The sequence below is a fragment of the Lonchura striata genome, chromosome 31 (genome assembly GCF_050655825.1).
Source record: "Lonchura striata isolate lonStrDom1 chromosome 31, ASM5065582v1, whole genome shotgun sequence".
Taxonomy (NCBI): Eukaryota; Metazoa; Chordata; class Aves; order Passeriformes; family Estrildidae; genus Lonchura; species Lonchura striata.
In genome coordinates, this window is record NC_140733.1 from 6,135,015 (window position 1) to 6,162,605 (window position 27,591).

Here is a 27,591-nt window from a genome sequence, read left to right on the forward strand (position 1 = left end):
TGTCCCCCCCACAACCTCCAAACCATCCCCGAGACCCCTCCCCAAATCCTTCAGGTACCTCCCAGAAGCTCCTCACAGCCTTTGAGACCCCCAAAATCTCCCCAGCCCCCCCTCACAGTCTGGACCCCCAGGGTGACCCCACCCCTTTATTTTGGGAGTCCCCATTTCTTAGGACCACCCCTGAGGCCCCACTGGGAATCCCAATCCCCATTTTGGGCTGGATTTCCCCATTTTTGGGGTCTTGGTTACCCCTGCAACAGCCCCAGGACCCTTCTTGAGGCCCCCACATCCAACCCCCCTCATTTTGGGGTGTCACGGACCCCTCGTTGGGTTCCCCTGGGAGCCCAAATCCTTCCTCATTCCCCTCTCCCCCTATTTTGGGGCGCTCCCAGGGTTCTGTGATTCCCCCAAATCCTGGGGGGGGACCCTCAGACCCCCCCCAAAAACAGACAAAAGCAAGGACACAAATGCAATTCATTTATTCAGTATTTGGTGAGGGGACCCCAGAAAATAAAGAAAAACCCCAAAATGGAATCAGGAACAGAAGAAAAACCCCCCCAAAAAAAGGACTTTGAGATGAGGGGAGCAGGATGAGAACCCAAAAGTGAGTGAAGGGAGTTGAGTGTGGGACCCCACCCGGAATGAGGGGGTGCAAGGCTGGTGGGGGAGGGAGATCAGTGCAGGTTTGGGTGCAGGTTTGGGGTGCTGGGGGGGGGTCAATGCAGGTTTGGGGTGCTGGGGGTGTCACTGGGGGCTGTAGGGGAAGCCCAGCAGGATCCCCTCGTAGGGTCGCACCTGGAGCTCCTCCAGCCGCAGCTGCTGCTCCCCGGGCTCCTTCGAGCCGGTGCTGAAGCGCACGGTGGCCGAGGGGGGCAGGAGGGGTTCCCCGGGCTCCCTTTTGACCGAGAAGGGTTTGAGGGAGCTGCCGTGGGGGTTGAGCACCAGCAGGAATCGCTCGCTCTGGTCCCAGCGCCGCAGCACGGCCACGCTGCCGTTGGCGCCCACCGCCCACGCCTCGCCCAGCAGCAGCGAGCGCTCGTGGGCCCGCAGCGAGGCCAGGGCCGTGCACAGCTCCAGCTCGGGGGCCTGCGGGTGAGGAGGGGGCTGGGGTTACACTGGGGGCTGGGATACCCCCAAACCCAGCCCCAGGGCAGGGAATGAGGCGCTGGCCCTTTAAGGAGCCAGCAGGTGGTGTTGCCCTTTTAAGGCAGCGTTGCCCTTTTAAGAACCGGTGGTGCTGCCGCGTTGTGGGGCCCACCTTAGAGAAAGCCCCGCCCACATATGGGCGTGGCCAACGAAACCGCGCCCAATCATAAATTAACATTATTGGTCCTCCCCCAGGGGAGGGGCGACTCTAAACCACGCCCACATAAAAGCCCCACCCACCCGTCAATCACCGCCCCAAGCCCCGCCCACCCGTCAATCACCTCAAGCCCCGCCCATCCCTGTCAATCACCGCCCCAAGCCCCGCCCACCCCTGTCAATCACCACCACAAGCCCCGCCCACCCCTGTCAATCACCGCCCCAAGCCCCGCCCACCTCGGAGCTGTTCCCGGCTGGTTTCGACTCGTCGGTGGAGTCCCACTGCATCGGCTCCAACTGGGGCAAAAAACGGTGAAATTGGGGTAAAATTGGGATAAAAACCAGTGAAATTCGAGTAAAAAAAAACCTGGTGAAATTGGGGTAAAAAACAGTGAATTTCAGAGGAAAAAACGGTGAAAACTGGGGCAAAACGCGGTGAAATTTGGGTAAACGCTGGTGAAATTCAGGTAAAAAACAGTGAAATTGGGGCAAAAAGCTGTGAAATCGGAGTAAAAAATGACAAAACTGGGTCAAAACCCAGCAAAATTTGGGTCAGGGAGTCACCCCGACCCACCCCTGCAAACCCCAAATCTCTCCCTAAAACCCCCAGAGCTTCCCTGCAGCCCCCCAAATCCCACCTGCAGCACCCCAAAAAGCCCCACGCACCCTCCTAACCCCCCCCGGGTACCTGCTGGTTTTCGGGGGGCCGCTGCATCCCCAGCTCGTCGCCGTAGCTCAGCACGGGGGTCCCGGGGAGCCCCCAGATCAGCAGCAGCTGCTGCAGCCTCAGGTTGGGGCTCACCCAGGCCTCCCAGGGGGACCCCACCTGCGGGACAGGCACCCGTCACCCCCCGCACCCCAAAATCGGCGGGGGGACCCCCAAAAATGGGAGGGGGCAGCAGGAGCAGGAAAGGCGGCGTTGGGAAATTTTGGGGTCCCAGCGGGGGGAGGTTTTGGGGGTCCCGAGGGAGGTGGGGGCAGCGAGGGTCGCGCAGTTCCAGGATTGGGGTCCCAGGGAGGTTTCGGGGTGCAGGAGGGTCCCGCAGGGGGAATTCGGGGGTTCCAGGGGTGCAGGATTGGGAGGATCTGGGGGTCCTGAAGGGATTTTGGGGGGGGTCCCATTTGGGAATCCCAGGGGGAGAGGATTATTTTGGGGCTCCTGAAGAGATTTTGAGGGATCCCAGGGAGGTTTTTGGGGTCTCACAGAATGGAGGGATTTTGGGGGGTCCCAAGGAGGTTTTGAGGTTCGATTTAGGAGTCCCAGGCGATAGGTTTTAGGGGCTCCTGAAGGGATTTTGGGGGTTCCAGCGAAGTTTTGGGGTCCCATTTGAGAGTCTCACAGAATTGAGAGATTTTGGGGGGTCCCAGAGAGGTTTTGGGGCTCCTGAAGGCATTTTGGGAGTTGTGGGGAGGTTTTGGGGTCCCATTTGGGAATCCAAAGAGGGAGGATGGGATTTGGAGCTCCTGAAGAGATCCTGGGGAGTTTCTGGGGCTCCTGGAGGGATCTGGGGGGTCCCGGGGAGGTTTTGGGGCTCCTGAAGGGATTTAGGGGGGTTCCGGGGACATTCTGGAGCTCCTGGAGGGATCTGGGGGTGCCAGGGAGGTTTTGGGGCTCCTGGAGGGATCTGGGGGTGCCGGGGAGGTTTTGGGGCTCCTGAAGGGATCTGGGGGTGCCGGGGAGGTTTTGGGGCTCCTGAAGGGATTTGGGGGGTCCTGGGGAGGTTTTGGGGCTCCTGGAGGGATCTGGGGGGTCCCAGGGAGGTTTTGGGGGGCAGCACTCACACTCCAGCCCAGCCCCACGGAGGAGTTGGAGCTGAGGAAGTTGAGGAGGTTCCTCACAACGTCCTCGGGGGCCTTGGAGTCGCCCTTGGGCTCCAGGGGCTGCAGGAAGGGTCCCAGCAGCAGCTGCGGCATCCCCGGGCCCCGCGGCACCTCCCAGGGGTCCTGCAGGCGTGTGCCCCCCACCAGCACCCTAAAAACAGACAGGGGCACCCCAAAAATGGGGGGGATGAGTCAGGGGAGAGCCCCGAAAATCAGGGGGAAAAGTCAGGGGAGAACCCTGAAAATGAGGAGCAAAAGATCAGAGGAGACGCCAAAAAATGAAGAGGAAACAGGTAAGTACCCCAAAAATCAGGGGGGAAAAGGCAGGGGAGCACCCCAAAAATGAATAGGAAAAAGTCAGGTGAGTACCCCTAAAAATCAGGGGGGAAAAGTCAGGGGAGCACCCCAAAAATGAGGAGGAAAAGAGCAGGGGGACACCTGGAAAACAGGGAGGATGAATCACAGGAGAACCCCAAAAATGTGGGGGGAAGGTCAAGGGAGCACCTCAAAAATGAAGATCAGAGCAACAACCAAAAAACAACCTTTTCCTGACCTAGAAAAGGCCAGGGAAGCACCCCAAAAATAGGGGCAAAAGGACAGAAAAACACCCCAAAAATGGGGGTGGGAAGGTCAGGGGAGCACTCCCAGCACCCCAAAATACAAGGAAGAAACCCATGAGGCAAAGAGTGAGAGGAGGAGAGGTTTGGGGGGGAGTCAGTGAGTTTGGGGGTGACACAGGAGACACATTTTGGGGTCAGTGAGTTTGGGGGGACATTGGGGTGACACAGGGACGTTTTTTGGGGGGTCGCACCTGTCCACACCGCTGGGGCTCGGCTGCTGCTCCGTCAGGTTCCTCCACTGGGCCACCACCAAGTTCTGGGGGGACACAGCGGGGTCACCCAGAGATCCTAAAGACCCCCCAATCCTGCCCCAAAACCCCAAAATTCTGCCCCAAACCCCCAATTCTACCCCAAACCCCCCCAAATCCCCCCCCAGCCCCCTCACCGGGAGCTCCTCGATGCCATCCAGGAAGATCCCAGCAATGTCCTCCTTCAGCCAATGGCTCAGGGCGGCCTGGGGGGGCACAGGGGGGGTTCAGGGGGGTCCCCCACACCCCCAAGCCCCCCACCCCCACCCCACAGCCCCCCCAGACCCACCTGGACCTGCTGGTGCACCTCAGAGTCTTGGGCTGCATCCCCCCACACCGGATTCCCGGCGGGGTTTGGGGTCAGGTCCAGGATCACCTTCACCCCTGGGTGAAAATGGGGGGGTCAGGGCACCCCAAAACCCCCCCAGCATCACAGACCCCCCCCCCCAGTATGGGGGATCCCCCTTTTTTGGGGGCTCCTTCTGCCTTGTTAAACACCCAACCATGGGAACCCCCAAACTGAGGCTCCCACTGCATTCCCCCCTCCCACCCCCCAATTTTGGGGGTGTCCCCCCCATCAATTTTGTGCCCCTCAAATTTTGGGGGTCTTCCCCTTCAATTCTCTGCTGCCCCTCCCCCAAATTCAAGCTCTCCATTTTTCCCTGCCCCGTATCCAACATTTCCCCCAAATTCTGGGGTTCCTCCCAGTGTCCCCCCGCCCCCAATTTTGGGGTCATCCCCCCCAATTTTGGGGTGCCCCCAGCCCACCTTTGTCCTTGGCTGCATGCACCAGGGCGCTGAAGTCCTGCATGGTGCCCAGGGTGGGGTCCAGCTCCTTCAGGGGGGGGATTTTGGCCTCGGGGGATTTTTGGGGGTACACGGGGCCCAGCACCAGCCCCCCCACCTGCAGCTTCTCCTTCAGGTACCCCAAACGTTTCTCCACACCTGGAGAGGAGGAAAAAGGGGTGAACCCCAAATCTGACCCGACAACACAACCCCAAAATCCCACCGAGACCCCAAAACCAGCCCCTGGGTCCCAAAACGTCCTCCCAGGATCCCAAGATCACCCCAAAATTGGAGAAAACTCCAAAATCCCCAAAATTTGGGGGCCCGCTCAGGCTTTGAGCAATTCCCAGAGATCGTGGGACTCCCCTAAAGTGGAGGGACCCCCCAAGTTGCTGAGTCACTTCTCCCCAGGCTCTTTTATGGGTGGGGGGTCCTGAAATGGGGGTCCCCAATCTGATCCTGTGGGTTCTTTTTGGTAATTCACCCCGACACATGCTGGGGGGGCACTGAAACGACTCCCCCCACCAAATATTCTTTAATTCATTTTAGGGGTTTATTAAATGGGGTGTTCCCCCCCCCTCACAGGCTCCCAGGAGACCCCCAAACCTTCCTGGGGATGCCCCCAACCCTCCGAACCTCCCTAAAACCAGGCTGGAGACTCCCTAAACACCCCCAACTCACCTCTAGGGACCCCCCAAACTTCCTAAGCCCCCCAGAGAACACCCCCCAAATTCCTTCTGCCATCCCCTAGGACCCTTTGACCTCCTGCCACTCCCCAAAAGGACTTTCTTAACCCCCAAAACCCCCCAGGGGACTGCCCAAATTCTTCCAGCCATCCTCTGGGACCCTCCCACCCCCCAAAATTACTCTCTAAACCCCCCCAAATCCCTCATGGGACCCCCCCCAAATTCCCCCAGCCATCCTCTGGGACCCTCCCACCCCCAAAATTACTCTCTAACCCCCCCCAAACCCCCCATGGGATCCCCCCATATTTCCCTAGCCATCCTCTGGGACCCTCCCACCCCCGAAAAGGACCCCGACCCCCCCCAAATTCCTCCAGCCATCCTCTGGGACCCTCCCACCCCCAAAATTACTCTCTAAACCCCCCAAACCTCTCATGGGACCCCCCCCCAAATTCCCCCAGCCATCCTCTGGGACCCTCCCACCCCCAAAATTACTCTCTAAACCCCCCCCAAACCCCTCATGGGACCCCCCCAAATTCCCCCAGCCATCCTGTGGGACCCTCCCACCCCCCCAAACTCCCAGGAGACCTCCCCAAAACCCCCCCCTCACCTTTCAGATCACCTCCAAAAGCCTTGGGGGGAGCCCTGTAGAGCGCCCCGAGCTCCCACCAGGCTTTGGTGGGCAGGGGCTGGCAGCGGGGCGCTTGCGCCACGATGGCAGCGGCGGCCCCCAACATCCCGATCCAGCCCCCCCAGAAGAGCACGAGCAGCACCAGGCGGGCCCGGGCCCAGAGCGGCGTCCCCGCTTCCCTCAGCAGCTCCTCCTTGCCCAGCCCCGTGAATTTGGGGCTCCCCGAAGGCGCCGAGCCCCCTAAAGGAGCCTCTTCTTCCTCCTCGGGGGGGATCTTCATCTTCAGGCCGTTCTTCTCCACGCCCGGCAGCTGCTCCGGGGCTGGGGGAGGCTGCGCGGGGGTCCCGGGCTCGGCCGCCGCCATCGGCTCCGTCTCGGCCTCCAGCGCCGACAGCTCCAGCTCGCGGGGTGCCGCCTCGGGCTCCATCTGGGGGGGAAATAAAACACCCCGAAATGTTCAGAAAAACCCCGAGCCCCAAAAGGCTTCGGGGCGGGGTTGAACTCTCACCCCACGAACGGCCTCTGAACCCCGACTTTATACCCCCGCTGTGGGGAAAGCGTCTTAAAGATATCCAAAGGTGCTCCCCGCACCCCAAAACCTCCTCGGTAGCACCCTAAAATCTTCTTAGCGCGGGTTTCAAGCTCCTCTTGAGTATCTAACACCCCTCACCCCAGGGACCTCAAAAGCCTCACAGAGGCCCCAGAACGCCCCAAGATCTTTCCAGGCCTCGCGGCCGCACCTCAACGAGTCCCTGAACGAGCAAATCCGCCCTTGGAGGGGATCTCGAGCCCTTCCCGCACACCCCAAAACCCTCAAAGAGGCTTTTGCGCCCCCCAGAAGCGCCCCGCGGAGCTCGAGCCCCCTCAGAGCAGGCGGCACCTTCGCCGATGCCTCGTGACGGGGCTGAGGGGGGAGGCTCGGCGCAGCCTTTTATACCCCGGCAAACCACGCCCACTTTCACTGACCACGCCCCCTGGCGCCGCCGCGGCGCCCGGCCCGGGCGGATCAAAGAGCACGAGGCGGGGGGGGCCGGACACGCCCCGGGGCGAACGGGGCGGGACAGAGCCCCGGAGGGCGCGTTTTGGAGTCTCTGGTTTGCGCCACCGCTCAGCGGGACGCCACTTATGGGGCTCGTGCCTTTTTCTTCTCCCGGAGGGTTCTCTACGCCCCCGTCCTTTTCGGGGTACCCCCCATGCGCCGCCATTTTGCCACACCCCAAGCAGCCGCCATTTTGCTGTTGTCAAAGTCTCTATTCAGCGCTGCTAGGCGCAGCCATTTTGCTGTGCCCCGGGGGTGCGCTATTTACGGAGCCCCCTCATCGGGCAGACCGCACGGGGTCTCCTCACTGGGAACCGAGTCGGGAGATCCTCGGTGCCTCTTACGGAGATCTCCAGCCCTTTGTGGGGGGACAGGACGGCGTCACAACCATCCTGCTCATTCTGCCCACCCCTCCGCGCGCATAATGGTTCATCCCACAGCGCCCCCTCAAGTCCCGCCTAAACCTCGGCCAATCAGCACCGCGCTCCGCAGGAAGTAGCCAAACACCGGAAGCGTCTCCATGGCAACCACCGGAAGTGCCGCTGTCTCCCGGAAGTGGCGGCGCGGCCATGGGCGCCTCGAAGAAGCACCGGGAGCGCGGCGGGGCCGAGGCGGCCGAGGAGGCCCCGGGAGCGGCCGGGACGGGCGGCGGCGGCAGCGCGGGGCGGCCCCGCGAGCACCGCAAGCACCGGCACCGCGGCGGGGAGCGGCGCGGGAAGCGCAGCCGCTCCCGGGGCGAGCGCGGGGGCTCCGGGGGAGGCTCCGGTTCCTCCCGGCGCGGAGGGACCGAGGAGAGCGGGAGGAGCGGCCATGGCCGGGGCGGCTCCGAGAGCGAGCGGAGAGCGAAGAGGGAGAGGAAGGAGGAGCGGGAGGAGCCCGGTGAGGGCGGGGGGAAAGGTTGGGGGGGGCTGGGAAGTTTTGGGGAGGAATTTGGGGTTTGGGGAGGGATTTGAGGGGGAGTTTGGGGGGATTTTGGGGTATCGGGAGGGGCTCGGGGGTGCTGGAGGTGATTTTGGGGGGGGTTTCAGGGGCACAGCAAAGATTTGGGGTGCTGGAGGATTTGCGGGGGTTGGAGGAGGTTTTGGGGTGCAATTAGTGGGATTTTGAGGGGGGGTTGTTGCAGCTGGGGGTGATTTTGGGGGTTTGGGGGGGGCAGCTTTGGATGAGGGAGACCCCAGAGGGATTTTGGGGGGTTAAAGGTGAAATTTGGGGCGTCAAAGGGGAATTTGGAGAGATTAAAGAGAACTTTGGGGTATTCAGTGGGAATTTTGGGGTTTTGAGTGTTACAACAGCTCCCCTAATTCTAATTAATTACTAATAATTTATTAATTATCCCCTCCAGCCCCTCCTAAATCCGCAGCAGGCGAATCCTCCCTGAGCGTGGAAGAAACCAAGTGAGGACCCCACCCCAAATCCCCCAAAATTGGGGTCCCCCCACCCCAAACCTCCCCTGAGCCCTTTCCCTGTTCCCAGTAAGCTCCGGGCCAAACTGGGACTGAAACCGCTGGAGACCGGCCCGGCCAAGAAAGGTGAGGGGATTTTGGGGAAATTTGGGGGATTTTTGGGGTGCTTGGGGCTGGTTTTGGGGCCGATTTCACTGATTTTGGGGCGCTGCCCGGAGGTGATTTTGGGGTGATTGTGGAGTGCCCCGGGGACGATTTGGGGCTGATTTTGGGGCTGATTCTGAGGTGCTGCTGGGGGGTGATTTGGGATGGATTTTGGGGTGCCCCAGGGCTGGTTTTGAGGTTGATTTTGGGGTTGATTTCCTTGGTTTTGGGGTGGATTATGGGGCTGATTTTGGGGTGGATTGTGAAGTGCCTGGGACTGATTTTGGGGCGCTGCCCGGGGCTGATTTTGGGGCCAATTTCACCGATTTTGGGGCTGATTTCACCGATTTTTGGGTGGATTACGGGGCTGATTTTGGGGTGGATTGTGGGGTGCCCTGGGGCTGATTTTGTGGCCGATTTCGCTGATTTTGGGGCCGATTTCACTGATGTTTGGGGCTGATTTTGGGGCTGATTTTGGGGCCGATTTCACTGATGTTTGGGGCTGATTTTGGGGCTGATTTCACCGATTTTGGGGCTGGTTTTGGGGCTGATTTCACTGATTTTGGGGCCGGTTTTGGGGCGCTGCCCGCGCAGAGGCGGGCACCAAGGAGGAGCCGGTGGCAGCCGAGCTGATCAATCCCCTGGCGCTGCGGCAGCGCGAGGAGATCCGCGAGAAGCTGGCGGCGGCCAAGGAGAAACGGCTGCTGAACCAGAAACTGGGGTACGGGGGGGATTGGGGAGGAATTGGGGGGGTTTAGGGGGCATTTGGGGTGGAATTGGGGGGATTTGGGGGTGTTTGGGGTGGAACTGGGGGGGCTGAAGGGCATTTGAGGAGGAACTGGGAGGATTTGGGGGTTTTTGGGGTGATGAGAGGAATTTGGGAGGGTTTGAGAAAGAATTGGGGGGTGTAAGGGGGGCCTGGGAGAGCGTATGAAGGGATTTTGGGGGGAATTTAGGAGGAATTGGGGGTGTTATTGGGGATTTTGGCAGGGCTGAGAGGAATTTGGGAGGAATTTGGGTGTTTTGGGGGGATTTGGGAGTGTTTAGGGAGGATTTGGGGGTGTTTGTGGGTTTTGGGGGGGGGATGAGAGGAATTTGGGAGGAATTGGGGGGTTTGGGAGGTGTTTAGGAGAGTTTTGGGGGAGCTGGGAGGGGATTTGGGGGGTTTGGGGAGGAACTGGGGAATTCCCGGGAGGGTTTGGGGGGATTTGGGATTTTCAGGGGGAATTTTGGGGGGCCAGGATGGGATTTTGGGGCATATGAAGAATTTGGAAAGCATCTGGGAGGAGATTTTAGGGGCACAGGGAATATTTTAGGAGATTGTGAGGAGCACGAAAAAGAATTTGGGGTAGAATTTTTAGATGCAAGAAAAGGTTTTTAGGAGTATTGAGAAAAATCTGGAATCGCTGGGATGCAGAGAAGAGATCCAGGAGGATTTTTGGGGGTTCAGGCCGTTTTGGGAACCCCAAAATATCCCTTTTTTGCCCCAAAAAAGGAAGGTGAAGACGCTGGGGGAGGAGGAACCCTGGCTGGACGACGCGGCTGCATGGATCGAGCGCAGCCGGGCGCTCCAGAGGGAGAAGGAGCTGGCAGAAAAAAGGGTGGGAAGGGACCCCAAAATCCCAGGAAAACCCCCAAATCCCAGAAAAAAACCCAAATCCCCCTGATTTCAGTCCAAAAACTGTGTGTTTACCTCATTTTTTAGCTGTTTTACGGCAGAAATTGGGATTTTTATGGGATTTTTGGTGGGGTTTGCTTACCTAAAATCCTGATTTTGCCCTGGATTTCAGAAATTGTGGAGCTGCCAAAGTTTTTAGTCAGAAATTCCCTAAAAACTAAAGAATTTGCGGGTTAAATGTTTTTTTTATAATGTGTTTTGGGGCTAAAATTCAGATTCTATCTCAATTTGTAGGAATATTCAAGGTGATTTTTAGGAATATTCTCTCAAAACTCCGTTAAAGATGATGCTTTTAGGCCTTACATTTTTGCTTTTTGCAGTAAATCTTTCCAAGTGTGGTGCTAAAATCACGGATTTTAACCCCAAAATTCTGCTTCCATCTCAATTTTTTGGGATTTTGGTACCACTCGAAGATCAAATCCAAGTTTTAGGAGCATCCCCAAAAAACCTCAACAATTTGAGAGCATCGTTGCCGTTTTTTGAGCCAAAAATGGGAATTTTGAGCTCGTTTTTGCCCTAATGAGAAGATCCCAGGTTCCCGTTCTCCCGGGAGCGGGCTGGGGGTGTCCCCCGGTGTCCCCCGGTGTCCCCCAGTGTCCCCCGGTGTCCCCCAGTGTCCCCCGGTGTCCCCAAACTGGTGTGACTGGTGGGGTTTGCAGGCCAAGCTGCTGGAGGAGATGGACCAGGAGTTCGGGGTCAGCCCCTTGGTGGAGGAGGAGTTCCAGCGGCGCCGGAGGGTGAGGGACATTGGGGACGGCTTGGGGACCTTGGGGACAGTTTGGGGACAGTTTGGGGACAGGCTGTGACCCCCCCGTGCCCCCCCAGGAGCGGTACAGTGCCCGGGACCTGCAGGGGCTGACGGTGGAGCACGACCCGGCCTCGATCCCCGAGGGACAAACGCTGGTGCTGACCCTCAAGGACAGGGGTCAGTGGGGACATGGGGACACTGGGGACACGGGTGGCACAGGGACACTGGGGTCAGTGGGGACATGGGGACACTGGGGACACTGGGGTGACACAGGGACACTGGGGTCGGTGGGGACATGGGGACACTGGGGTGGCACAGGGACACTGGGGTCAGTGGGGACATGGGGACACTGGGGTGGCACTGGGGTCAGTGGGGACATGGGGACACTGGGGACATTGGGGACATGGGTGGCACAGGGACGGGGTCAGTGGGGACATGGGGACACTGGGGACATCAGGGACACTGGGGTGGCACAAGGACACTGGGGTCAGTGGGGACATGGGGACACTGGGGTGGCACAGGGGACAATGGGGACATGGGGACATCGGGGACACTGGGGTGGCACAGGGGACAGGGTCAGTAGGGACATGGGGACACTGGGGACATCAGGGTGGCACAGGGGCAGGGGTCGGTGGGGACATGGGGACACTGGGGACATCAGGGTGGCACAGGGACACTGGGGTCGGTGGGGACATGGGGAAACTGGGGACATCAGGGACACTGGGGTGGCACAGGGGACAGTGGGGACACTGGGGACATCAGGGACACTGGGGTGGCACAGGGGACAATGGGGACATGGGGACACTGGGGACATCGGGGTGGCACAGGGACACTGGGGTGACACAGGGACACTGGGGTCAGTGGGGACATGGGGACACTGGGGTGGCACAGGGACACTGGGGTGGCACAGGGACACTGGGGTGGCACAGGGACGGGGTCAGTGGGGACATGGGGACAGTGTGGTGGCACAGGGACAGATCCTGGTGCTGATCCTCAAGGACAGGGGACAGTGGGGTGACACAGGGGTCAGTAGGGACATCAGGGACATTGGGGTGGCACAGGGACAGGGCTCAGTGGGGACACAGGTGACACGGTGGGGACAGTGCTGTCCCCAGGGGCCATGGGGAGGTCACTTTGGGTATGGAGCGTCTTGTCCTTGTCCAAGATGTCCTCTCACTGTCCCCTTTGTCCCCTCTCTGTCCCCTCCCTGTCTCCTGGCTGTGTCCCTGTGCTGTCCCTTGGCTGTCCATGTGTCCCCTGTCCCTGTGTCCCCGTGTCCCCATGTCCCCTGTCTGTCCCGTCTGTCCCCCGTGTCCCCTGGCTGTCCCTGTGTTCTCTGGCTGTCCCCTGGCTGTCCCCGTGTCCCCCGTCTGTCCCCATATCCCCGTGTCCTCTGGCTGTCTCCATGTCCCCTGGCTGTCCCCGTGTCCCCTGTTTGTCCCCATGTCCCCGTGTCCCCTGGCTGTCCCTGTGTTCTCTGTCTGTCCCCTGTCTGTCCCCATGTCCCCCGTCTGTCCCCATGTTCCCCGTCTGTCCCGTGTCCCTTGTCTGTCCCGTGTCCCCCGTCTGTCCCCGTGTCCCCCGTCTGTCCCGTGTCCCCCGTCTGTCCCGTGTCCCCTGTCTGTCCCGTGTCACCCGTCTGTCCCCGTGTCCCCCGTCTGTCCCGTGTCCCCCGGCTGTCCCCGTGTCCCCCGTCTGTCCCGTGTCCCCCGTCTGTCCCCGTGTCCCCGGTCTGTCCCGTGTCCCCCGTTTGTCCCGTGTCCCCGTGTCCCCCGTCTGTCCCCGTGTCCCCCGTCTGTCCCCGTGTCCCCCGTCTGTCCCGTGTCCCCCGTCTGTCCCCGTGTCCCCCGTCTGTCCCGTGTCCCCCGTCTGTCCCCTGTCTGTCCCGTGTCCCCCGTATCCCCGTGTCCCCCGTATCCCCGTGTCCCCCGTCTGTCCCGTGTCCCCCGTCTGTCCCGTGTCCCCCATCTGTCCCGTGTCCCCCGTCTGTCCCGTGTCCCCCGTCTGTCCCTTGTCCCCTGGCTGTCCCCGTGTCCCCGTCTGTCCCGTGTCCCCCGTCTGTCCCGTGTCCCCGTCTGTCCCCGTGTCCCCGGTCTGTCCCGTGTCCCCTGTCTGTCCCCGTGTCCCCGTCTGTCCCGTGTCCCCGTGTCCCCCGTCTGTCCCGTGTCCCCATGTCCCCGGTCTGTCCCGTGTCCCCGTGTGTCCCGTGTCCCGTGGCTGGCAGGGGTGCTGGAGGCCGGTGAGGACGTGCTGGAGCAGGTGGCGCTGGCGGCGGCGGCGCGGGCGCAGGAGGAGCAGGAGCAGCGGCGGCGCCGCCCCAACTACGACCCCTACGGAGAGCAGGAGCCCGCGCCCGGCTCCCAGGTACCCGGCGCGGGGTATCGCGACATGCCAATCGCGATATATCGGTCGATACTGCGCCATGCGGCTCGATATCGCGGTTTGTCGCTCGATATCACGATATATCGTTCGGTAGGACGATACGTCGTTGGGTATCGCGATGTATCAGTCGGCGTCACAGTACGCGGCCCGGTATCGCGACACGTCACTTGATATCGCGACATATCACTAGATATTGCGACACGTCACTCGATATCGTGACACGTCACTCGATGTCGCGACACATCACTCGATATCGTGACACGTCACTCGATGTCGCGATACATCACTCGATATCGTGACACGTCACTTGGTATCACAACGCGTCCCTTGACATTGCGATGCGTCACTCGCTATCGTGATGCGTTGCTCAATATCACAACACGTCACTCAATGTCACGATACATCGCTTGATATCGCAACACGTCACTCGATATCGCGTCGCGTCACTCGATATCACATGTCACTCGATATCGTGAGGTATCACTCGATACCGCAGCATGTCGCTTGATATCACAACACGTCACTTGATATGACAACGTGTCACTCAATACCGCGTCGCGTCGCTCAATATCACAACGTGTCACACGATATTGTGAGGTGTCATTCAATATCGCGACGTGTCACTCGATACCTCGACATGTCATTTGATATCGCGACACGTCACTCGATATCATGCGGTATCACTCGATATCACATGTCATTTGTTATCACAACACGTCACTCGATATCACGACACATCACTCGATACCTCGACGTGTCATTCGATATCACGACACGTCACTCGATATCACAACACATCACTCGATCCCTTGACATATCACCCAGTACCGCGATGCGTCGCCTGCTATCGTGACGTGTCACTCCATATTGCAATACGTCACTCGATTTCGCGTCGCGTCACTCGATATCACGACACGTCACTCGATACCGTGACACATCACCCGGTGCCGCGACGCGTGGCCCGTTATCATGACGTGTCACCCGGTACCATGACGCGTGGCCCGCTGTCGTGACGTGTCGCTCCATATCGCAATACGTCACTTGATTTCGCGTCGTGTCACCCGGTCCCGCGCTGTGTGGCCTGTTATCGTGACGTGTCACCCGGTACCATGACGCGTGGCCCGCTGTTGTGACGTGTCACCCGGTCCCGCGCTGCGTGCCCACTGTCGTGACGTGTCACCCGATACCGCGACATGTCACCCACTGTCGTGCCGTGTCACCCGGTCCCGCGCCGCGTCACCCGCTGTCATGACGTGTCACCCGGTCCCGTGACGTGTCACCCGCTGTCGTGCCGCGTCACCCAGTCCCGCACCACGTGGCCTGTTGTCGTGACGTGTCACCCGTTGTCGTGACGTGTCACCCGGTCCCGTGCCGCGTCACCCGGTCCCGCGTCGTGTCACCCGCTGTCGTGACGTGTCACCCGATACCGCGACGTGTCACCCGCTGTCGTGATGTGTCACCCAGTCCTGCGCCGCGTCACCCGCTGTCGTGCCGTGTCACCCGCTGCCGTGACGCGTCACCCGCGCCGCACGGCCGCTGTCGTGCCGTGTCACCCGCTGTCGTGACGTGTCACCCGATACCGCGATGTGTCACCCGCTGTCGCGTCGCGTCACCCGCGCCGCGCGGCCGCTGTCGTGACGCGGCGATTCCCGCGCAGGCCGCGCCGCCGGCGCTGCTGCCGCAGTACGACGAGCCGGCGCCGCGCCCCTCGTTCCGCCTGGGCCCGGGGGGGACGCAGGACGCGGGGGGGGACCCCCGGCCCGGACCCCTCCCCCCGGCCGGCCCCGCCCCCCAGAGCCTGCAGCTGCCCCTCCCCCGCCTGGCCAGCGAGTACCTGAGCGCCGAGGAGATGGTCAGGGGGCTTGGGGGGGTTTGGGGGGGTTTGGGGGGGTTTGGGGTCACTGGGGGGGATTTGGGGGGATTTGGGGTCACTGGGGGGGATTTGGGGTCATTGCGGGGATTTGGGGTCACTGGGGGGGATTTGGGGGGGCTTTGGGGTCGTTGGAGGGGATTTGGGGGATTTGAGAGGATTTGGGGTCATTGGGGGGATTTGGGGGGATTTGGGGTCACTGGGGGGGGATTTGGGGGGATTTGGGGTCACTGGGGGGGGATTTGGGGGGGCTTTGGGGTCGTTGGAGGGGATTTGGGGAATTTGAGGGGATTTGGGGTCCTTGGGGGGATTTGGGGGGATTTGGGGTCACTGGGGGGGATTTGGGGTCATTGTGGGGATTTGGGGTCACTGGGGGGGGATTTGGGGTCACTGGGGGGGGATTTGGGGTCACTGGGGGGGGATTTGGGGGGATTTGGGGTCACTGAGGGGGGATTTGGGGGGATTTGGGGTCACTGGGGGGGGATTTAGGGGGATTTGGGGTCACTGGGGGGGGATTTGGGGGGGATTTGGGGTCACTGGGGGGGATTTGGGGGATTTGAGAGGATTTGGGGTCATTGGGGGGGTTTGGGGTCGTTGGAGGGGATTTGGGGTCACTGGGAGGGATTTTGGGGGGCATTTGGGGGGGTTTTGGAGTCTTTGGGGGGATTTGGGGTCACTGGGGGGGATTTGGGGGATTTGAGGGGGTCTGGGGTCCTTGGGGGGATTTGGGATCATTGGGGGTATTTGGGGGCGTTTTGGGGTCTTTGGGGGGATTTGGGGTCATTGAGGGGATCTGGGGGGGGGCTTTGGGGTCGTTGGAGGGGATTTGGGGGATTTGAGGGGGTCTGGGGTCATTGGGGTGATTTGGGGGAATTTGGGGTCATTGGGGGGATTTGGGGATATGGGGGGGACTATGGGGTCGTTGGAGGGGATTTGGGGTCCTCGGGGGGGATTTGGGGGCGTTTTGGGGTCATTGCGGGGGTTTTGGGGTCTTTGGAGGGGATTTGGGGTCCTTGGGGGGATTTGGGGGGGCTTTGGGGTCGTTGGAGAGGATTTGGGGGATTTGAGGGGATTTGGGGGGGTTTTGGGGTCTTTGGGATAATTTGGGGTCACTGGTGGGGATTTGAGGTCCTGGGAGGGATTTGGGGTCTTTGGGGGGATTTGGGGGGGCTTGGGGGTCATTGGGGGGATTTGGGGGGGGCATTTGGGGTAATTTGGGGTCATTGGGAGGGATATGGGAGATATGAGGGGATTTGGGGTCATTGGGGGGGATTTGGGGGCGTTTTGGGGTCACTGGGGTGGATTTGAGGTCCTGAGAGGGATTTGGGGTAATTTGGGATCATTGGGGGGGTTTGGGTGGGATTTGAGGTCATTGGGGGGGGGGGATTTGGGAAGGGATTCGGGGGTAATTTTGGGGCGATTCGGGGTAACTTGGTAGGGATTTGAAGTCTGTGGCGAGGATTTTGAGGTAATTCACGGGGGGATTTGGAATCCTGGGGAGGATTTTGGGGTCCCGGGGAGGATTTAGGGTTGATTTTTGGGGGTGATCCGGGGCTCCCCAGGCGGTGACGTTCCGCAAGACGCGGCGCCGGGTGCGGAAACTGCGCAAGAAGGAGAAACCCCTGAGGGCCGACGACCTCCTGGCCACGGCCCCGGGGGACACCCAGGGCGACTTCGGCTCCAGGTGGGGCCGGGGGGCAAATTTGGGGGGTCCTGGGGGTGGGGGGAGGGTCCTAAAAGGGCTGGAGGGGGATTTTGGGGGGGTCCTGAGGGGATTTTGGGGTGTTCTGGGGGGGGATTTTAGGGTTCCTGGAGGGAGTTGGAGGCATCCTGGGGAGGATTTGGAAAGTCCCTGGGGGGATTTTGGGGGGGGGTCCTGGGGATTTTGGGGGTCCTGGGGAATTTGGGGTGTTCTGGGAGGGTTTAGGGGGTTCTTGGAGGGATTTGGGGGTACCTGGAGGGGTTTGGGGGATCCTGGGGAGGATTGGGAAGGTCCTTGGGGAGGGATTTTGGGGTGTTCTGGGGAGGATTTGGGGGATCCTGGGGAGGATTTTGGGGTGTTCTGGGGGGGATTTGGGGGAGTTCTGGGGAGGATTTTGGGGTGTTCTGGGGGGGATTTGGGGGATCCTGGGGAGGATTTTGGGGTGTTCTGGGGGGGATTTGGGGGAGTTCTGGGGAGGATTTTGGGGGCTTCCTGGTGAGGATTTTGGGGTGTTCTGGGGAGGATTTGAGAGGTCCTGGGGAGGATTTTGGGGGGGTCCTGGGGAGGATTTTGGGCTATTCTGGGCAGGATTTTGGGGTGTTGTTGGGGGGGATTTGAGAGGTCCTGGGGAGGATTTTGGGGGCTTCCTGGGGAGGATTTTGGGGGGGTCCTGGGGAGGATTTTGGGGTATTCTGGGCAGGATTTGAGGGTTCCTGGGGGGATTTGGGAGGGATCCTGGGTATCATTTTTGGGGTTCAGTTCCCCCAAACCCCCCCCAGGTCGCGGGGCCGAGGCCGGCGGGTGCAGGAGGATGAGGAGGGGGCCGGGGGGGACCCCGAAAACGCCCCCGAGCCCCCCGAGGGGACCCCCCAGGCCCCGCTGCCCTCGGACGACACCCGCACGGAGAACATGGACATCAGCAGCGACGGTGGGAGCGGGATTTGGGGGATTTTTGGGGATTTGGGGGGGGATTTAGGAGATTTAGGGGATCTGGGGGGGGGATTTAGGAGATTTGGGGGATTTGGGGTGGATTTTAGAGGATTTTAGGGGGATTGGAAGGGATTTTGGGGGCCTTTTAGAGGAGATTTTGAGGGATTATGGGGATTTGGGGGGGGATTTAGGAGATTTGGGGGATTTGGGGTGGATTTTAGAGGATTTTAGGGGGATTGGAAGGGATTTTGGGGGCCTTTTAGAGGAGATTTTGAGGGATTTAGGGAGATTTGGGTGGGGAGTTAGAGTGGATTTTGAGGGATTTAGGGGAATTTTGGGAGATTTTAGGGGATTTTAGGGTTTTTATGGAATTTGGTTCCCCTGTGCCCATCCCAAGGAGCCGGGATCCCCCTGGCCCTGCAGGAGGATGAGGTTGAGCAGGAGCCAGGGTTATTTGTGGGTGGTTTTAGGGATTTTTGGGGTCGTTTTCTGGGATTTTGGGGTCCCCTGACCCTGATTGTCCCCCCAGATGAGGCTGCCCCCCCAGGACCCCCCTGGCCCTGGAGGAGGATGAGGCCAAGCAGGAGCTTGGGGGATTTGGGAGTGTTTTTAGGGATTTTGTGGGCAAATTTGGGGTGGTTTTAGGGATTTTTTGGGGGGATTTTCTGGGATTTTGGGGTCTCCTGACCTTGATTGTCCCCCCAGACGAGGCCACCCCCACCAGAACCCCCCCAGCCCTGTAGGACGACGAGGCTAAGCAGGAACTTGGGGAACTTGGGAGCGTTTTTCGGGATTTTGCGCAGGATTTGGGGATTTTTTGGGGGGGTTTTCTGGGATTTTGGGGTTCCCCTGACCCCGATTGTCCCCCCAGATGAGGTTGCCCCCCCTGGGACCCCCCCAGCCCTGGAGGAGGATGAGGCTGAGCAGGAGCTGCAGCAGCAGCTGGAGCGGGGCCGGCGCCTGCGGCAGCTGCGGGAGCTGCGCGAGGGAGGGGGAGAGAAGGTAAGAACCCCCCCAAAAAATCCCTCAAAATCCCCCTGAGAAACTCCCAGAAACCCCTCAAAAAACACCCCAAAACCTCACCAAAATCCCCCCACAAAAAACCTCCAGAAGTCTCACAAAACCCCCTCAAAATCCCCCCGAAAACCTCCCAGAAACTCCCCCAGAAGCTCCCTAAAATCCTACCAAAAAACCCCTAAAAGCCCCCTCAAAAACCCCTCAAAACCCCCTCTCCACAACACCGTAAAAAGCTCCCATTTAACACCCCAAAAACTGTTTATGGTGACCCTAAAATCTCTCTGAGGATCTCCGAACTTGCCCTCTCCAGCAACCCTAAAATCCCCCCAAAATCTTCTGCAAACTGCCCCAAAACTCTCCCAAACTGCCCCAAATCCCCTCCAACCCCCCCTTAAATCCCTCCAGACTTCTCGGGGCGCCTCCAAAACCTCCTTGTGGAACCCCAAATCCCAAAACCTCTCCCAAAGACCCCCAAAACCACCCCAAATTCCCTTAAGTCCCCCCCAAGATCCCTAAATCCCCTCTCAAATCAGCCCCAGATCCCCCCAAATTCCTCCATATCTCCACTAATTCCTCCATTAATCACCCCAAAACTACCCGTGGCACCCCCAAAACCTCCTTGTGGGACCCCCAATCCCAAAATCTCCCCCAAGGAACCCCCGAAACCTCCTCAAATCCCAACGCCCTCCCCCAAAACCCTACGGAGACCCCCGCTCAAAAGGCGGTGGGGGGGGGAATAACCCCCAATTTGGGGGTCCCCGCTGACCCCCCACTTTTGGCAGGTGCTGGAGCTGCTCCGGGGGGGCTCCGGGGGGGTCCCGGGGGGGCCGGACCCCCGGGGGGGGGGCAGCATCGTCTTCAACGCCACCTCGGAGTTCTGCCGGACGCTGGGCGAGATCCCCACCTACGGCCTGGCCGGGAACCGCGAGGAGCACGACGAGCTCATGGTCGGGCCCGGGGGGGCTCTGGGGGGGATTTGGGGGGATTGGGGGAGGATTTGGGGGGGATTTGGGGAGGTTTGGGGGGATTTGGGGGGGATTGGGGGCGGTTTGGGGGGGATTGGGGGCAGTTGGGGGGGGTTTGGGGCAGTTTGGGGGGGATTGGGGGGGATTTGGGGAGGTTGGAGGGGGGTTTGGGGGGGACTTGGGGCAGTTTGGGGGGGATTTGGGGAGGTTTGGGGGGGATTTGGGGCAGTTTGGGGGGGATTTGGGGCAGTTTGGGGGGGATTTGGGGAGGTTGGAGGGCATTTGGGGGGATTTGGGGGGATTTCTGGGGGGATTTGGGGAGTTGGAGGGTGTTTGGGGGGGGTTGGAGGGGGTTTGGGGCAGTTTTGGGGGGATTTGGGGCAGTTTATGGGGGACTTGGGGCAGTTTTGGGGGCTCTGGGGATGTTTTGGGGGGATTTGGGGCAGTTTTGGGGGGATTTGGGGAGGTTTGGGGGGGATTTGGGGAATTGGAGGGTGTTTGGGGGGTTGGAGGGGGATTTGGGGCAGTTTTAGGGGAATTTGGGGCAGTTTTAGGGGAATTTGGGGAGGATTGGAGGGCATGGAGGGGGTTTGGGGCAGTTTTAGGGGGATTTGGGGCAGTTTTGAGGGGATTTGGTGGAGTTTGGGAGGGATTTGGGGGTGGTTTGGATGGGATTTGTTCTCCCCATATTTGTCCTCTCCATGTCCCCTGCTGTCCCCAATGTCCCCAATCCCCCCTGATGTCCCCAACGTCCCCATGTCCCCCAATGTCCCCAACATCCCCAATGTCCCCTGTGTCCCCTGATGTCCCCAATGTCCCTGCTGTCCCCAACATCCCCTGGTGCCTCTGCTGTCCCCAACGTCCGTGTCCCCTGCTGTCCTCATGTCCCCAATGTCCCTGCTGTCCCCAATGTCCCAAATGTCCCTGCTGTCCCTGCTGTCCCCAATGTCCCCATGTCCCCCAACATCCCCAATGTCCCCAATGTCCCTGGTGTCCCTGCTGTCCCCAATGTCCCCTGATGTCCCTGCTGTCCCCAATGTCCCCAATGTCCCCTGCTGTCCCCAGTGTCCCTGATGTCCCCAATGTCCCCAATGTCCCTGCTGTCCCCAATGTCCCAAATGTCCCTGATGTCCCCAATGTCCCCTGATGTCCCCAATGTCCCCTGATGTCCCCAATGTCCCTGCTGTCCCCAATGTCCCCAATGTCCCTGCTGTCCCCAATGTCCCCAATGTCCCCAATGTCCCTGCTGTCCCCAACGTCCCCGTGTCCCCAGGCCCTGGAGCGGGCTGGCCGCCCGGCGTCGCCCCCGGAGCCGCCGGACTCGGAGGGGGAGGAGAACGTGGGGTGGAGCAGCGTGAACCTGGCAGAGGAGCGGCAGCACCAGGACGTGAGGGGCTGGAAACGGGGCAGACACCCCGAAAATGGGCTGGGGGACCCCAAAAATGGGGAGTAACACCTCAAAAATGGGCTGGGGGACCCCGAAAATGGGGAGAAACATCTCAAAAATGGGCTGGGAGACCCCAAAAATTGAGAGAAACACCTCAAAAATGGGCTGGGGGACCCCGAAAATGGAGAGAAACAACTCAAAAATGGGCTGGGGGATCCCGAAAATGGGGAGAAACACCTCAAAAATGGGCTGGGAGACGCGGAAAATGGGGAGAAACACCTCAAAAATGGGCTGGGAGACCCGAAAATGGAGAGAAACACCTCAAAAATGGGCTGGGGGACCCCGAAAATGGGGAAAAACACCTCAAAAATGGGATGAGGGACCCCAAATGGGGAGAAATACCCCAAAAAAGGGATGGGAGACCCCAAAAATGGGAAGAAACACCCCGAAAACGGGCTGGGGGACACCAGAAATGGGGCAAAACACCCCAAAAATGGAGAGAAACACCTCAAAAATGGAGGGAAACAACCCGAAAACGGGTTGGGGGACCCCAAAAACAGGCTGGGGGACCCAGAAATGGGACAGGAGACACTAAAAATGGGATAGGAACCCCAAAAATGGGATAGGAACCCCAAAAATGGGATGGGGGAGCCCAGAAACAGAGAGAAACACCCTTAAATGGGCTAGGGGTCCCCAAAAATGGGGAGAAACACCCTAAAATGGGCTGGTGGACCCCAAAAACAGGATGGGGAACCCTGAAAATGGGATGGGCACCCCAAAAATGGGCTGGGTGACCTCAGAAATGGGGGAAGCACCCTGAGAATGGGTTTGGGGACCCTGAAAATAGGATAAGGGACCCCAAAAATGGGAGAGAGCTTAAGATTTGGGGAAAAAAATGGAATCTTTTAAAACAAGGAGAGGAGGATAAAAATGGGATCCCAAAATGGGGAAAACTCATAAATGAGGGATCCCAAAGTGTGGGGGAAAACCCCAAAATCAGGGAAAAACCCCAAAATTTAGGGGCCACAAACCCCTAAAAAAAAAACCCAAGGAGCCCCAAAAAGTGAGACCCGAAAATTGGGAGATCCCATAAAAGAGGCACCCCAAAACTGGCTCACCCCAAACCCAACCACCCCAAACTCCCATTTAGGGACCCTGGGGGGTTGTTTTGGGGCTCCCCGATTTTGGGGTGCCCCCTGACCCCCCTTTTTTTTTAGTTTTCAGCCTCGTCCACCACGATCCTGGACGAGGAGCCCATCGTGAACCGGGGCCTGGCGGCGGCGCTGCTGCTGTGCCAGAACAAAGGTCAGGATTTGGGGGAAATTTGGGGCTTTTGGGGTCCTTCCGGTGGGGTTTGGGGTCCCTATGAGGGTTTTGGGGTCCCTATGGGGGGTTTGGGGTCTGTCTGAGGGGGCTTGGAGGGGTTTGGGGTCATTATGGGGGTTTTGGGGTACTCCCAGTAGGGTTTGGGGTCCGTTGGGGGAGTTTGGGGTTCTTACAGCGGGGTTTGGGGTCCTCAGGAGGGTTTTGGGGGGGTTTGGGGATTCTTTTGGGGGGTTTGGACTCTTTGAAAGGGGGTTTGGGGTCCTTTTTGAGGGGTTTGGGGTCTGTGGGGGGTTTGAGGGGTTTGGGGTTTTTTGGGGGGGGGGGTTGGGATCCTCTTTGTGGGATTAGGGTTTGTACGGGGGATTTGGGGTCATGATGGGGGTTTGGGGTCTGTTGGAGGGGGTTTTGGGGGTCACTGTGGGGTTTTGGGGATCACTGTGGGGTTTTGGGGGTCACTATGAAGTTTTGGGGGTTGCTGTGAGGTTTTGGGGGTTGCTGTGAGGTTTTGGGGATCACTGTGAGGTTTCGGGGGTCGCTGTGAGGTTTTGGGGGTCGCTGTGAAGTTTTGGGGGTTGCTGTGAAGTTTTGGGGATTGCTGTGAGGTTTTGGGGTTCCCTGTGAGGTTTGGGGGTCGCTGTGGGGTCTCACATCCCCCCCGTGTCCCCCCGGTGTCCCCAGGGCTGTTGGAGACCACGGTGCAGAAAGTGGCGCGAGTGAAAGCCCCGAACAAATCCCTGCCCTCGGCCGTGTACTGCATCGAGGACAAGATGTGAGTGTCCCCTGTGTCACCTCAGTGTCCCCTCGGTGTCACCTGTGGCACCTGTGTCACCTCAGTGTCACCTGTGGCACCTGTGTCACCTCGGTGTCCCCTCGGTGTCACCCCCACAAACCTCCATCCCCCCCATCCCTGCCCTCGGCCGTGTGCTGCATCGAGGACAAGATGTGAGTGTCCCCTGTGTCACCTCGGTGTCCCCTCGGTGTCACCTCGGTGTCACTATGTCCCCTGTGTCACCTCGGTGTCCCCTCGGTGTCACCCCCACAAACCTCCATCCCCCCCATCCCTGCCCTCGGCCGTGTGCTGCATCGAGGACAAGATGTGAGTGTCCCCTCGGTGTCACCTCAGTGTCACCTCAATGTCACCTGGGTGTCACCTGTGTCATCCCTCGTGTCACCTGCTCTGTCACCCTGAGCCCCCCAATGTCCCCGTTATCCCCAGTGTCCCCAGGGCCATCAATGACCAGTACAGCCACCAGGAGCTGTACCCCAGTGATGTCCCCAATTGTGTCCCCAGTGTCCCCAGGGCCATCGATGACAAGTCCAGCTGCCAGGAGCAGGTCCCCAGTGTCCCCAATGATATCCCCAATGTCCCCAACAATGTCCCCGTGTCCCCAGGGCCATCAATGACCAGTACAGCCACCAGGAGCTGTACCCAGTGATGTCCCCAATGTCCCCAGTGATGTCCCCAATGTCCCCAGTTGTGTCCCCAGTGTCCCCAGGGCCATCCATGACCAGTCCAGCTGCCAGGAGCTGTACCCCAGTGATGTCCCCAATGTCCCAACGATGTCCCCAACAATGTCCCGTGTCCCCAAGGCCATCGATGACCAGTCCAGCCGCCAGGAGCTGTACCCCAGTGATGTCCCCAATGTCCCCAATGATGTCCCCAATGTCCCCAGCACTGTCCCCATGTCCTCAGGGCCATCGATGACAAGTACAGCCGCCAGGAGCTGTACCCCAGTGATGTCCCCAATGATGTCCCCAATGTCCCCAGCACTGTCCCCATGTCCTCAGGGCCATCGATGACAAGTACAGCCGCCAGGAGCTGTACCCAGTGATGTCCCCAATGTCCCCAATGATGTCCCCAATGTCCCCAACACTGTCCCGTGTCCCCAGGGCCATCGATGACAAGTACAGCCGCCGGGAGGAGTTCCGGGGCTTCACGCAGGATTTCAAGGAGAAGGACGGCTACCGGCCCGACGTCAAGATCGAGTACGTGGACGAGACCGGCCGCAAGCTCACCCCCAAAGAGGTGGCGTGTCCCCAAAACTCCCAGAGTGTCCCCAAAACTCCCAGAGTGTCCCCAGAACACCCCAGAGTGTCCCCAAAACTTCTCAGTGTCCCCAAAACTCCCCAGAGTGTCCCGAACACCTCCAGAGTGTCCCCAGCACCCCGAGTGTCCCCAAAACTCCCAGAGTGTCCCCAGAACACCCCAGAGTGTCCCCAACACCTCCAGAGTGTCCCAAACACCTCCAGTGTCCCCAAAACCCCCCAGAGTGTCCCCAAAACACCCCAGTGTCCCCAAAACTCCCCAGAGTGTCCCGAACACCTCCAGAGTGTCCCCAGCACCCCCAGAGTGTCCCCAAAACCCCCCAGAGTGTTCCCAAAACTCCCCACGGTGTCCCAAACACCTCCACAGTGTCCCCAGCATCCCCATGGTGTCCCCAAAACACCCCATGGTGTCCCCAACACTCCTCAGAGTGTCCCTACCACCCCACAGTGTCCCCTGCTGTCCCCTGACCCCAAAATGTCCCCAAACCTCCTGGTTACCCCAAAGTCTCCCACATCACCCCTGGTGTCCCCAAACCCCCTCCAGTGTCCCTTAATGTGCCCTAACGTCCTCAGTGTCCCCCAAATGTCCCCAATGTCCCCAAGCCCTCAATGCCCCCAAGTGTCCCCAATGTCCCCAATGCCCCCAGTGTCCCCTCAATGTCCCCAGTGTCCCCTCAATGTCCCCGATGTCCCCGATGTCCTCAATGTCCCCAGTGTCCCCGATGTCCCCTCAATGTCCCCAATGTCCCCAGTGTCCCCAATGTCCCCAATGCCCCCAGTGTCCCCTCAATGTCCCCGATGTCCCCTCAATGTCCCCGATGTCCCCGGTGTCCCCAGTGTCCCCAGTGTCCCCAATGTCCCCAATGTCCCTGATGTCCCCAGTGTCCCCTCAATGCCCCCAGTGTCCCCAATGTCCCCGATGCCCCCAATGTCCCCAATGCCCCCAATGTCCCCGATGTCCCCTCAATGTCCCCGATGTCCCCGATGTCCCCTCAATGTCCCCAATGTCCCCAGTATCCCCGATGTCCCCGATGTCCCCTCAATGTCCCCAATGTCCCTGATGTCCCCGATGTCCCCAGGCCTTCCGGCAGCTCTCCCATCGCTTCCACGGGAAGGGCTCGGGGAAGATGAAGACGGAGAGGAGGATGAAGAAGTTGGATGAGGAGGCGGTGAGGGGGATTTTGGGGGGATTTGGGGCAGTTTTGGGGGATTTTTGGGACCGTCCCTCTCCTCCCATTGGGGTCTCCACTCCAATTTTGGGGTCTGGTGGTGCTGCTGAAGGTTTTGACCCCGATTTTGGAGTTCCGGGGATGTTTTTGAGGTCGTTGGCCCAAATTTTGGGATCCTCCAGCCTGATTTTGGGGTCCCCTGGAGGCTTTTGGGGTCCCCCCAGCTCCACTGGAGAATTCCAGCCCAATCTGGGGACCTCGAACCCCAATTTTGGGGTCTCCCCGTGGTTTTGGGGCGATACCCTGGGAATGCGATCAAGGGGGTTCCCTTGGGATTTTGGGATTTTTTTCCCCAAGATTTTTTTTGGGAATTCCCAAAGTTTTTGGGGTCCTCCTAATTTTTGGGGTGCAGCCACCAAAGAAGGGGAACCCCAGTGTCCCCCTGGGGATGGCAGCCCCGAAAACCCGGGGGGGTTCCCTTTGCGATTTGGGGAATTCTTGCGGGTTTTTTTGGGGGCATTCCCGGGGATTTTGGGGTGGCCCTGATTTGGGGGTTCCCCCCCGTTTTTGGGGTGCAGCTGCTGAAGAAGATGAGCTCCAGCGACACCCCCCTGGGCACGGTGGCGCTGCTGCAGGAGAAGCAGCGGGCGCAGAAGACGCCGTACATCGTCCTGAGCGGCTCCGGCAAGAGCATGAACGCGTGAGCGCCAAACTGGGAGCACTGGGAGGGACTGGGGGGCACTGGGATGGAACTGGGGGGACTGGGAGGGACTGGGATGGAACTGGGGGGGATTGGGATGGAACTGGGGGCACTGGGATGGAACTGGGGAGGGGCTGGGAGGGAACTGGGAGAGATTGGGATGGGACTGGGGGGGACTGGGATGGAACTGGGAGGGACTGGGAGCACTGGGAGGGACTGGGGGGCACTGGGATGGAACTGGGGGAACTGGGATGGAACTGGGGGGGACTGGGATGGAACTGGGGGAACTGGGATGGAACTGGGGGGGATTGGGATGGAACTGGGGGCACTGGGATGGAACTGGGGAGGGGCTGGGAGGGAACTGGGATGGACTGGAACAGAACTGGGAGGGACTGGGGGGCACTGGGATGGAACTGGGGGGGCTGGGAGAGGATTGGGAGGGAACTGGAGGAACTGGGATGGACTGGGGAGGGGCTGGGAGGGAACTGGGATGGACTGGGACGGACTGGGGGGATTGGGGTAGACTGAAAGGGGACTGGGAGGAACTGGGAGGGGATTGGGAGGGAACTGGGGAGGGGCTGGGAGGGAACTGGGAGGAATTGGGAGGAACTGGGATGGACTGGGGAAGGACTGGGAAGAACTGAGAGGGAACTGGGATGGACTGGGAGGAACTGGGATGGATTGGGGAAGGACTGGGATGGACTGGGAGCACTGGGATGGAGCACTGGGTCACTGACCCCTCTTTTCCTTCCAGGAACACCATCACCAAGTGAGGGGCACGGGGGACACTTGGGGACAACCTGTGACATCCCGGGGACACCTTCGGGCCATTGCCGGACACCCTGGGGACACTTTGGGGACACTTCAGGACACCCCTGGAGCCCTGGGGACACTCTGGGGACACCTCTGGAACTGGGACAGCCCTGGGGACACCCCTGGGGACAGCCCTGTCCCCCCTCCCCGCCCCTGGGGACAATAAACCTCCGGGAGTCAC

At 60.0% G+C, this 27,591-nt stretch overlaps 2 protein-coding genes across 6 annotated transcripts; one reads left to right on the forward strand and one right to left on the reverse strand.

Moving 5' to 3' along the window:
- Positions 1-464: 464 nt before the first annotated feature.
- SLC3A2 (solute carrier family 3 member 2) lies at positions 465-6,997 on the reverse strand. Of its 4 annotated transcripts, none has more exons than XM_077789729.2 (10): positions 6,972-6,997; positions 6,071-6,518; positions 4,760-4,936; positions 4,281-4,375; positions 4,129-4,197; positions 3,935-3,999; positions 3,085-3,274; positions 1,991-2,128; positions 1,540-1,599; positions 465-1,086 (listed from the first exon to the last, which is right to left on the reverse strand). In XM_077789729.2, exons 2-10 carry the CDS (start codon positions 6,516-6,518, stop codon positions 745-747), a joined length of 1,584 nt encoding a protein of 527 aa, XP_077645855.2. In that variant the 5' UTR covers positions 6,972-6,997; the 3' UTR covers positions 465-744. The 4 variants fall into 4 exon arrangements, with proteins under 4 accessions (XP_077645855.2, XP_085419647.1, XP_085419649.1 ...); XM_085563521.1 differs by having other exon boundaries at positions 1,540-1,669; XM_085563523.1 differs by having other exon boundaries at positions 6,832-6,997.
- A 673-nt stretch (positions 6,998-7,670) lies between these two features.
- Positions 7,671-27,590, forward strand: SART1 (spliceosome associated factor 1, recruiter of U4/U6.U5 tri-snRNP). Of its 2 annotated transcripts, XM_085563487.1 has the most exons (20): positions 7,678-8,009; positions 8,473-8,524; positions 8,604-8,659; positions 9,272-9,398; positions 10,173-10,278; positions 11,015-11,092; positions 11,181-11,280; positions 13,328-13,467; positions 15,143-15,337; positions 16,918-17,039; positions 17,837-17,985; positions 18,859-18,989; positions 19,787-19,951; positions 21,243-21,356; positions 22,574-22,661; positions 23,361-23,451; positions 24,573-24,708; positions 25,808-25,897; positions 26,476-26,597; positions 27,352-27,590. In XM_085563487.1, exons 1-20 carry the CDS (start codon positions 7,700-7,702, stop codon positions 27,368-27,370), a joined length of 2,391 nt encoding a protein of 796 aa, XP_085419613.1. In that variant the 5' UTR covers positions 7,678-7,699; the 3' UTR covers positions 27,371-27,590. The 2 variants fall into 2 exon arrangements, with proteins under 2 accessions (XP_085419614.1, XP_085419613.1); XM_085563488.1 differs by lacking the exons at positions 24,573-24,708; positions 25,808-25,897; positions 26,476-26,597; positions 27,352-27,590 and adding an exon at positions 23,983-24,152 and having other exon boundaries at positions 7,671-8,009.
- The last annotated feature ends 1 nt before the right edge of the window (position 27,591 follows it).

What these genes read in the sequence shown, in the direction of transcription:
- SART1 (XM_085563487.1), top strand. Translation starts at nt 7,700, where the DNA reads ATGGGCGCCTCGAAGAAGCACCGGGAGCGCGGCGGGGCCGAGGCGGCC. An exon ending in AGCCCGCGCCCGGCTCCCAG is followed by an intron (nt 13,468 to 15,142) that starts GTACCCGGCGCG and finishes ATTCCCGCGCAG; the next exon opens with GCCGCGCCGCCGGCGCTGCT. An exon ending in CATGGACATCAGCAGCGACG is followed by an intron (nt 17,986 to 18,858) that starts GTGGGAGCGGGA and finishes TTGTCCCCCCAG; the next exon opens with ATGAGGTTGCCCCCCCTGGG.
- SLC3A2 (XM_085563521.1), bottom strand. Translation starts at nt 6,518, where the DNA reads ATGGAGCCCGAGGCGGCACCCCGCGAGCTGGAGCTGTCGGCGCTGGAG. An exon ending in AGGTGCACCAGCAGGTCCAG is followed by an intron (nt 4,198 to 4,280) that starts GTGGGTCTGGGG and finishes GTGCCCCCCCAG; the next exon opens with GCCGCCCTGAGCCATTGGCT. An exon ending in CAGCCGGGAACAGCTCCGAG is followed by an intron (nt 1,087 to 1,539) that starts GTGGGCGGGGCT and finishes CCTCACCCGCAG; the next exon opens with GCCCCCGAGCTGGAGCTGTG.